Source organism: Patella vulgata, chromosome 8 (genome assembly GCF_932274485.2).
Source record: "Patella vulgata chromosome 8, xgPatVulg1.2, whole genome shotgun sequence".
Taxonomy (NCBI): domain Eukaryota; kingdom Metazoa; phylum Mollusca; class Gastropoda; family Patellidae; genus Patella; species Patella vulgata.
The window spans coordinates 19,439,650-19,450,791 of record NC_065886.2 but is presented as its reverse complement, the minus strand read 5'-3'; the positions used below and the strand labels follow the sequence as shown (position 1 = coordinate 19,450,791).

General features: G+C 34.4%; 1 protein-coding gene across 1 annotated transcript; it reads left to right on the top strand.

The window, feature by feature from the left end:
• The first annotated feature begins 5,371 nt into the window (after positions 1 to 5,371).
• LOC126830798 (medium-chain acyl-CoA ligase ACSF2, mitochondrial) lies at positions 5,372 to 10,837 on the top strand. The gene is made up of 6 exons (XM_056103075.1): positions 5,372 to 5,645; positions 6,482 to 6,589; positions 7,030 to 7,178; positions 9,339 to 9,480; positions 9,936 to 10,046; positions 10,295 to 10,837. The coding sequence occupies exons 1-6, from the start codon at positions 5,505 to 5,507 to the stop codon at positions 10,469 to 10,471; spliced, it is 828 nt and encodes a 275-aa protein (XP_055959050.1). The 5' UTR covers positions 5,372 to 5,504; the 3' UTR covers positions 10,472 to 10,837.
• Positions 10,838 to 11,142: the final 305 nt, after the last annotated feature.

Here is an 11,142-nt window from a genome sequence, read left to right as displayed (position 1 = left end):
AATTAAGAAAACAAAACTACCAACACTAGATAATCTCCCAGCTTTGATTCAGTCGGATCCAAAATAGACCCATCAATTTGGTTCACAGCAAATAAAGATGGCGAACGTTTGGTTACGTAGGGAACAGCATAGGTCGTTGGAATTTTCATTTTGTCATAACTTTGTAAATACTGAAAGGAATTAATATCTCGTAATTAGGACATGATTAAGTCATAAATATGTAATTGTCTCGTAATGACATAATTAAGTCATATATGCATAATTATCTCGTAATTAGATATAGTAAAGTCGTAATTACAAGATAAGAGTAAGGTCGCCACAATGAAAGCATAGTATTAACGAGAGCAAGCAACTAATGAAAAATATTTTTGACAGCATCAAATAATGAGAGCATGATATCAATGAGAACATGGTGTTAATTAATGATATTAAAGAGAACATGATATTAATGAGAATGATACTAACAATAACATGGTATTAAAGAGAACACGATATTGGTGAGAACGATATTAATGAGAGGATAATATTAATAAGAACACGATGATAGTGAGAATGATATTAATGAGAGCATTTTATTAATGGTAGCAAGATATTAATGAAAGTATTAATAAGCGTATGGTATTAATGAAAGCATGCTATTATGGTATAGAATTTTGTTCATGAGAGCATCCAATTAATGAAGGATATTATTGCTGTTAATAAGCGCATGATATTAATGAATATTAATGAGGGAATAGAATCAGTGAGAGCAAGGTATTAATGAGTGATTTTAGATTTTTTGTTACAGTTTATATATTTTTATACGCCCACATTTTTATGTGGACGTATATTGTCGTCGCCCCTGTCCGTCCGTCCGTCCGTCCACAATTGTTTGTGAACAGTCTACAGGTCACAATTTTTATCCGATTTCAATGAAACTTGAAATATAGGTTTATCACCCTAAGATCTCGGTTCCTTTCGATATTGGCATGTATTGGACTGTAACTGCATGGATTATGACCCCTGATTGTACGAAAAATCACGTTTTGGCCTGTGAACACTGTAGAGGTCACAATTTTATCCGATTTGGTTTAAACTTGAAATGTATGCTTATAAACTAAAGATCTCGGTTCCTTATGATATTCGCGCATATCAGAACGTAACTTTCTGAATTATGGCCCCTGATTATACGAAAAATCGCGTTTTTAGCTTGTGGACCCTATAGAGGTCATAATTTTTATCCGATTTTAAAAACCGTTTTATTATATCACCGTTACACCCTAAGGACGACTGAGTTCAAATTTCATGAAAATTGGCCCAAAACTGACAGACAAAATGGCCGCTCTTCGTTCTCAAATAGCGTAAAAATATGGTATATCAAGGTTGTGGACCCTATGGAGGTCACAATTTTAATCCGATTTTGTTGAAACTTGAAATGTAAGTTTATAACCCAAAGATCTTGGTTCCTTTCGATATTTGCGCATATCGGACGGTAACTTCCTGCATTATGGCCCTGGTTGTACGAAAAATCGTGTTTTTAGCTTGTGGACCCTATAGAGGTCATAATTTTTATCCGATTTTAAAAACCGTATTATTATATCACCGTTACACCCTAAGCACGACTGAGTTCGAATTTCGTGACAATCGGCCCAAAATTGACAGACAAAATGGCCGCCGTTCGTTCTCAAATAGCGTAAAAATATGGTATATCAAGGTTTTGGACCCTATAGAGGTCACAATTTTTATCTGATTTTGTTGAAACTTGAAATGTAAGTTTATAACCCAAAAATCTCGGTTGCTTTCGAAATTCGCGCATATCGGCTTGTACCTTCCTGAATTATGGTCTCTGATTGTACGAAAAATCGCGTTGTTAGCTTGTGGACCCTACAGAGGTCATAATGTTTATCCGATTTAAAAAAAACTATCATTAGATCACCGTTACACCCTAAGGACGGCTGAGTTCGAATTTCGTGAAAATCGGCCCAAAACTGACAGACAAAATGGCCGCCCTTCGTTCTCAAATAGCGTAAAAATATGGTATATCAAGGTTGTGGACCCTATAGAGGTCACAATTTTAATCCGATTTTGTTGAAACTTGAAATGTAAGTTTATAACCCAAAGATCTTGGTTCCTTTCGATATTCGCGCATATCGAATTGTAATTTCCTGAATTATGGCCCTTGATTGTAGGAAAAATCTCTTTCTTTTTAGCTTTGTTCTCTATTTATCTCTCGAAAATGTGGGCGTATCCTGCCTGGCAGCCGCTGGTTTTTCGTGGAGTCATATCAACTCATATCATGCCATGGCTCGTAAAAGAAAAACTCAAACAGGACTATATTCAACGTTCAATAATAACCGAAGAAGATGTGTTTAGTATGTCAAAAGACAATTGCCGAGAACAATTTAGGATAAATAGTCAGGTTGATGTAAAAACAGAAAAAAATGTAATTATTGTATTACATGTATGTATATTACCATGGACCTTGTATCATAAGGTCCATGATACTATGTAATTATTTTGTAATTAAAATGTAATAAATATCACAAACAAATATACCAAAAGATATTTTTATTTTATTGGCAGAAAATAATACATGTATATGGTATGAAATTGGTGAACTATATTAATGAGAGAAATTAATGAACTATATTAATGATAGCAAGAAATTACTGAATAATGAACAAGAGAGCATGATAAATGAATGAGAGAGCATGACTTATTAAAATGATATTAAAGAGACCATGAAGTCAACAAATGAGATTAATATGAGAGCATGAAAGGAATGAATGTGCTGATTGACTATCTATTTTAATTATATATATTTAAGAGGGGCGTTGAGGTTTAGTGAAATCAGTGAAGCTGGTGGAAATAAAGAAAGAGATTATATTCTAGATCTACAGAATAAACTTCAATTTGATGACCCAATCAGCATTCAGTTTACATCAGTAAGCATTCTTATCCATTTAAAAGCTGAAAATGAATAATAAAAATGCAATTTATAATGTATGATGACTTTGTTTTGTTTTCATATCCCACTTAACCATATGATTGTACGGCTGTAAGTGGTGGGTTTTACCACCCAGACTGATCTAAATTGTAAAAACATTATAATAGGGTCTCTTAAAGGGCGTATAGCTCTATTTTTGGAACCTGAAATAGACAAAAAAAAAAATGGTTCAAAAAGGACATATTAATGTAATATGAATGTATGTAAAGTGATTTATATTCAATTTTTGAAAAGAATATAGTAATTCCTAATCAATTATGTTCGGTGAAATACGTGAACAGTTCAAATTGAACGACAGTCGTTTACACCTGCTTAGTGCATTCTACACGTTTTTTAAATTATTATTTTGTCGTTTGTGAATCAGCCTCTACTAATTACTTCCACATTGTGTTGTAGGATATGTTTTTATTTGTTCATTACAAAATGGTACCCGAAACCATAGGGTACATGGCTCGTGTATTGATTATAAAATGTTAATTGTGTCTTAAATATTGGATTTTAGGATCCTATATTTTCACGTCAAGATAACAACCTCAATATTAATTGAAGTTGATCGATATTGAATTCTAATTCGTGTTTTTAATTTCGAATATCATGGAAAATGTTACAAATCTTATTAATTTCATGAAATGTTAGATCACATCGTTAGGTAGTATATGGAGGATGTTAACAATGGTGGGAAAATCTGGCAATCATCTTATTTCTACTCTAGTCTTTGGCACAAAATACAAAAAAACCCAATTATCCATAGACTAGAAGAATTACTGTATATAGGCACAGATTGTGCAGTAAATTTATTTTTGCAAAATATAACATTAAAATTATGAAAATAGAGTTTTGAATGGTTTATTTCAGGGAACTACTGGTTCACCAAAAGGGGTAACACTTTCTCATCATAATATTACCAATAATTCTCATACTGTAGGTGTAAGATTAGATTATCATCAAAGGGTAAGTATTATTACATAACGGTGTATTTACTCAATATCTTAAAGAAGATAGATCTAAAAGTGTTGATTTGACTTTGAGTGAGATTTATTAATTTTCTAGTACGTGTATTTATTATATGTATGTATATTATATCAGCTTATGAAAAAATGTAAATTTTACAAAGATTTCTTTAATTTCAATATAGTTTGCTATTGCTGTGTTGCTGGAAATTGAACCAACGCAAATATATATGTTTGTTTCTCGGTTGGCAAGATGGCTAACTTCTTTATCTTTGTCTCTTTCAAAACTTGTGCATCTATATCCCTTAAGAATTTATTCATCATTAATATTTTGTCAGGAAACAGGGATTACCTGGTATTAATTTCTTCACAAAACTTAAATTCCTGTCAAGATATAAGAATAGACAGCATAACTTTATTTTTTATTTTTAAGGAATCCCGAATATGTTGTCCTGTTCCACTATATCATTGTTTTGGCATGGTAATAGGCAGTTTATCACTATGTATGCATGGCGCTTGTGTTGTTTTTCCTTCGGACAGTTTTAAACCAGAATTAACTCTACAAGCTGTACAAGATGAAAAGTATGATAAACACGTTGACATGAATTACTATAAAATGAGAACCATAAATCATTTCGTTGGTTTAGTCTAAGAATTACCCGACACCTTCAATACAGTAGATGTAACATTGTTTATACACCAACGTTTAATATGGACATATATTGTTGTTACCTGCCTCCACACAATTTACAGTCAAAGCTCTTGTATAAGAACTGTTAGCATTCAGAAGAAATACAAGCCAATCAAATGTTAACTATTTTCAATACTTTTGGTCAGTGTTTAACGATTTTGAATTGCTCCCATTACCCACAAAAGAATATGTGAAAACGTTTATGGACTACTGGGGTCTGTGGAGGTATTTTTTGTTTTCTGGCAACGTATTTTTATAGATATTTAGTTGCCGTCAAAAATATCTGGTTGAAAAAAGGATTTTAGTAATGTGGTTGGAGTATTAACTGCAACTGAATTAATTGCACCACCCATGTTTTTCACTGAATTTTAGTTCAGGAATTAATTTAAATGTCATCAGCAATGTACATACGATTATTCTGATTCAAAAGAGTTGATTAATCAATATGCTGAAGTACTTTTGAGTACTTTTGAGTACCAAAGACTTATAATTCCATTTGGACTTACTAATTCCCCACGGACTTACTAATTCCCCACCAACTTACCAACGACTCATGCAAGACGTTTTTCTCTTACGTTCATACCTTCCATTCTGTTGGGGGCTTGACTTACCCCTTGCCTTGTCTCGCTTGATAATCCATCATACGTTTGATAGGTGTTCAAGCAAAATCCCTGTGATTTCACGCTGAGACTTTACCGAATGATATTTCAATGATATGCAATTATTTGAACAAGAGTGTATCTTGTTTTTTATTTTAGATATACATAATTATATGGAGGGCCCACTATGTTTATAGATATGTAATGGTCGTGTTATATATTATATATCTTATCTTGTTATTTATTGTAGATGTACATCATTATATGGAGTGCCTACTATGTTTATAGATATGCTGAATCATCCTGACTTGAACAACTATAACTTATCTACCTTATATACTGGTTTAATGGGTGGTTCTCCTTGCCCTATAGAGGTCATGAAAGATGTCATCACAAAGATGAATATGACAGAGGTCATTGTGAGTACTGTACGGCCAATGATGATATCACCATAGGTGGTGGAGCAGACGTTAACCCCAATTATCATCATCATATTGTCATCCCTAAAATATAAAAAATTGGCTTTAAATAATGCTTAAATTAATGACGTATAAAGTCATTTAATTCTTAACAAAATGTAATATTAAATATATTAAAGATACATTATGGGAGATTCGATAACGAGTTGGCAGTTCTCACTATAATAGTTAAAAACTAGATAATGTAAAGGCAGTTTGTTGAAAATTTCATTCAAATTGATCCACTATGAACCCAGAACTAAGCGATTGAAATTTCCGCCTAGTCTCGATCGTCATTACTAAAGTCAGTACGATAAACAGCATAGTTTCGATTATCCATTTAATCGTTAAATCGTGAAGAAGGTTATGCAGTACATCAGCTCATAATCCACTAAAGATCGCTGGCTAGCGATGCCATCTAGCGTTGATTAAGGTCTGGATAGGTTAATTAATGTCTAATTAATAATTTAGATAACATTTCAGGCCTAAAGAAAGACCTGCAATAGACAGATTTAGCTCTTGCATAATGTATGTTTAAGAGATAGTAAAAAATCAAAAGTTAGACTAGCTCCCCTCTTATTCCCAAATTCATATGTATGTACCATGTTATTGTTATGTGGCATTTCTAGCATCATGATTGGTTATCCGAAGAACCTCATTTTCCAAAGGTAATATTGGGTCTCAGATATTTTTAAAACAGTGACATTTATAAAATCTAAAAGCTCTGTTTCCATTTACGCTATCCAAATTTAAATCGAATCCTACACCATGACATTTATGACCATATTTAATTTTAGGCTGGCTATGGTTTAACTGAAACAAGTCCCGTGACTTTTGTTGCTTATCGAGATAGTCCAATAGAGAAGAGATTATCAACTGTTGGATTACCTGGCAGTCATGTTGAGGTAATTAGACAAAACAATGATATTATTCGAACATCGTAGCATCATATATTTTTTAAGTCAGCATTCAGATCGCACATTTTGGTGCTGTATATTGTGGTGAACTATGATAAGGCATATATAATCGTGATCCTTAGGAGTTATAAACATTTGGAAGATGGTACAATTATTTATATATGTTACTCTTTCTGGCAGAAAGTTGGTTAGGTTACAGTGTGGTGTAAAAATATAAAAACATAAATAAATCGAATTGTAATCAAATTTTAATCAGAGGATTATTAATTTAGATAGCTAAATCAAGTACCTTAATATTCACTAACGAGTAACCTTGACACGGGCCTTTAACAGACAAAATGTGAAAATATTGATCTGAAGTCTTACAGGCAAAAACATAGAATTAAATGTGGCTCAGTTTTATAGTGTCCTATTTTGTTTTATTATAGGCTAAAGTTATCAATGAAAATGGTGATATTGTTAGAACAGGTGTATCTGGTGAACTATGTACTAGAGGTTATACAACAATGTTATGTTATTGGGAAGATCCTGATAAAACAGCTGAAGTTATTTCTCCATCTCGCTGGTTTCATACAGGGTAAAAAACATGCATATATTGACCTTGCGATGTGAGCCGATTGTGTACAACTGGAAATGCCAGCCGCTTATGTCGCCTGTGACGTTTAGTTGCTAGTACATGCAGCCACTTGTCACTGGCATGTTTGAGGGCTGTCTAAGGTTAAGAAAACATCTTAAAAAAGGCTGGTGTTACCCTTTCTTTGAATATAAATATACTTGTGTTGCCCAAACACTCTTCGACAATGTCGTCGGCATAATGGAGAGCCTGGGAAACCTACGAAATACAATGAATGCCTGAACATTCCTTTCAAATTAGTTGTATTCAGTTGGAAAACTGCTTATGTCCTTGCAACCAGTCGCAGGAAAGTAGAACATATGCTACTAACAGCAATTGTTTTTTTTCCACTGTCGAATGAGATTGCAAGACCGCTTATATATATATATATCACCTATTCACCTATTTCATTCAGTTGCACCCAGTTGCACTAAACGCATTGGGAGGGCAACATAAGCTCGCCTGACTATTCATTCACTTTGATTCCCTAACTCCGTTCGTTTGACACCCCCACCCTCTCTGTTCGGATAAGCTAGCGATTTGGCGACAGACAGTATCTGGTAAGCTCTATTTATCTCGACGACCAGTGTCTGAAATACTGCCAAGCTGTATTTCCGGAAATCTATTTCTCAAAATATCGTTTCGAAAATATTCATTCACCTTGATTCACTCAATCCGTTCGTTTGATACTTTCCTCTCTGGTCGGATAAACTAGTAATTTGTCGTCAGGCGGTATCTGAAAATCTCTATTTATCTTGACTGACAGACTGCATTTCGAGGGCTTCGTTGAGGTTCGTTTGACACTTACCTCTCTAGTCGGATAAACGAGTGAGCAGGCAGACGACAGGCGGTATCTGGTCAGCGCTATATTTATCTGTACAGTCGGTGTCTGAAAACTGTCAGACTGCATTTCCGGCTGTCTGTTTTTAAAATAATTTCTGAGAGAGGTCCCCCATACCCTTAGTAGGGGCCCACTAATTGGCGCTCATGAGGGGGCTTCGTTTGACACTTTCCACTCTGGTCGGATAAACTAGTGGTCAGGCGACAAGCGGTATCTCGTCAGATCTATTTATCTCGACGATCAGTGCCTGAAATACTACCAGGCTGCATTTCCAGCAGACATTTTTTCAAAAACTTCTGGGAAAGACCCCCCCCCCCCCCCCCCCTAACTCAGCTTTGCCCCTCCTACCATCGGAGGCTGGAGCCGCCAATGATAATATTCCTTGGTTGTATTATTAAAAGTGTCATGCGAATTATTTCCTCTTAATACAATGCTAAAAATACGGCTAAATCTAATTGTTAAGGCCAGCTCACTTTTTGTCAAGGTCGTTGAGATGTTAATAAGATTAGTGCGAGATTGTAGGTTAGGGTAAGCGTTGGGGCTAGGTCCAGGGTTAGGATTGGGATTAGCACTAGCCCTGTTTACATCTCGTGACCTATGACGAAAGATTGAGCTAGTCTTATCATTTAGAACTACTCAGTAAGTACACAATAAAGAGGGAGGAATGGGGTTTAACGTCTACTTGACACAAACTATATAGGTCATTTCGGGACTAACTCATGGTTCAATTTTATTTCAATAATTAGCTTGTGCGTAGGGGTCTTTAACAGTGGGAGGAAGCCCGGAGACCCGGAGAAAACCAACGAGTTTGGACAGGCGACCCTACTCCCTGTCATGTACAACCGGGGAATCAAAACCACGCCAGTTAACTCAATGACAGACCTTATGATACAGCGCGCACGTGCTAAAGATGCGGCCATCCAACCCCAAGTACACAATAATATTAACATTAGAAGGGTGGGGGTAAGAGCAAGCAGACGCTCTGATTCGAGCTTGTAATAACAACATACCCAAGTTAAGTGGTGCCATGGACCTTATAATACAAGGTCCATGGTGGTGCCAAAAATCAAGCATGACATAGCGAATTTGACACGTGACATTATAAGGCAATTGTTTATGGGAGATTCAACTGATTTCTAGTACCTTAGTTAACCGTATATTTCATATGTTTTTTATTATCGTGAAATAACGAATCCGGCAAGTAATGCTAATACTGCTAATTTAAATTAACAAATAAATGATTGATTGGTCTAACATAATTGACATGTATATAATATTTGTAGAGATATAGCAGTAATAGATGACGAAGGTTATTGTAAAATAGTGGGTAGAATTAAAGATGTGATTATAAGAGGTGGTGAAAATGTCTACCCTACAGAAATAGAACAAATTCTTTATCAACATCCTAAAGTTAAAGATGTTCAAGTGAGTATATTTGTATTTAAACCAGGTTATCTCTTTAGTTAGATATTAATTTATTTTGGTTGTATTCAATTTCATGTATGGACCAGTGACTTGTGGGATAAATCTTCTTCAAATAGTTTAGACTTATTAATCATTCAAGTACAAACTGTCTAATATAACTATCCGGGGGCAGCAGGGAGATATGCAGACCTTCATGATTGGACAGCATATTGCAGGATTAAAAAATGGAGCTCCAAGAAAACCACTGACAAGATCCAAAGATCTGTTAATCTGCTAACTATAACAGCAAGGACCGCACAAATAGTTATGGGTGTTGTGCAAGGTATTTTTTACTATTTCTGCATTTAGAATTCTCAATGGACTGCAGTTCACGTTGCTTAAAAGTTTTGTCACCGGTTTATTGTCTTGGTTATTTCTGTTTTATCAAAAAATATTTATTAACGTCTATTATACAGGTGGTTGGTGTACCTGATAAACGACTAGGAGAGGAAATTTGTGCTTGTATAGAATTAAAATCAGGAGTTACTTCAACCGCTGATGAAATTATTCAGTTTTGTCGGCAACAGGTACTGTATTAATTTTTGCAATGGCCCTTATACTTATGTCTACAGTTGTGTTTCTGACATCAGGTTTTGTTGAATGTCCTATGATAGATTGAAAAATGGCAATTAAATCTTGACAATCTTGAGATCGGTTACAGATGGGAAAATGTGTGGTAAGAGCTGGCAATAAAATTAAAAACCTCTTACGACTTTGTATCAATTTTAATTAGTTTTCCTTTACTTTTATACATTTGCATTTTTTTTTATTTCAGCTGGCTAGATTCAATGTTCCAAAATATGTTGAATTTGTTGACCACTATCCATTAACTGTTACTGGCAAAGTGATAAAATTTAAAATCCGGGAGGATATGGTGCAAAAATTGGGATTGCAACATATTCACCCCCATGATGAAGGTAGAATATTCAAACTTGGTGCTGGTGGGCAGTAGGTAAATGCTTTGACGCCATTTGATCATGAACATTTTTTGCTTAAAATAAGCAGAGATATGTGATTTGAGTGTGAAAATATTTTGATTAGACTAAGCAGAGATAAGCAGTTTGATTTGGGACATGGTAACTTTAATTTAAATTTGATGAGAGTGATGAAGCTCGTTATATGGATACAGTAGGTACATACTTTATCAAAAAGCTTTTCAACCCTATCTCTGTGTGTGATATGGGAAACATTAATGATTTTTTTTTAACTTTTTGAATGACAAAAGAACGGTATCTGTGTAAAGACTAAAAAAAATCATATTTTTCACAAAAGTTTATTTTAAAATAGCGAATTTCAAGTTTTTAACTGCTAAAAGCCTTCGGGATGTGTCTTAATACCTCTCGTCAGACATATTAGCCCATGCATATCTTTCAGAAATTTAATGGTATCTATATATAAAACGTTGTTTATTATTTTTGTATAATTCCATTAAAATACCGAAGAACATGCTTTGCGTACATAAGGTATGTTAACTATATATATTGATTAATGCTATCAGATAATTTTGCTTTCTTATTAAAATTTTTATGTATGTTAAATCGGTGTAGTTTATTTCTTCAGATATATCTTCCCAAAGAAAATATCTGCCTATCAACCCACACTCGGATTATCTGCCTATCGACC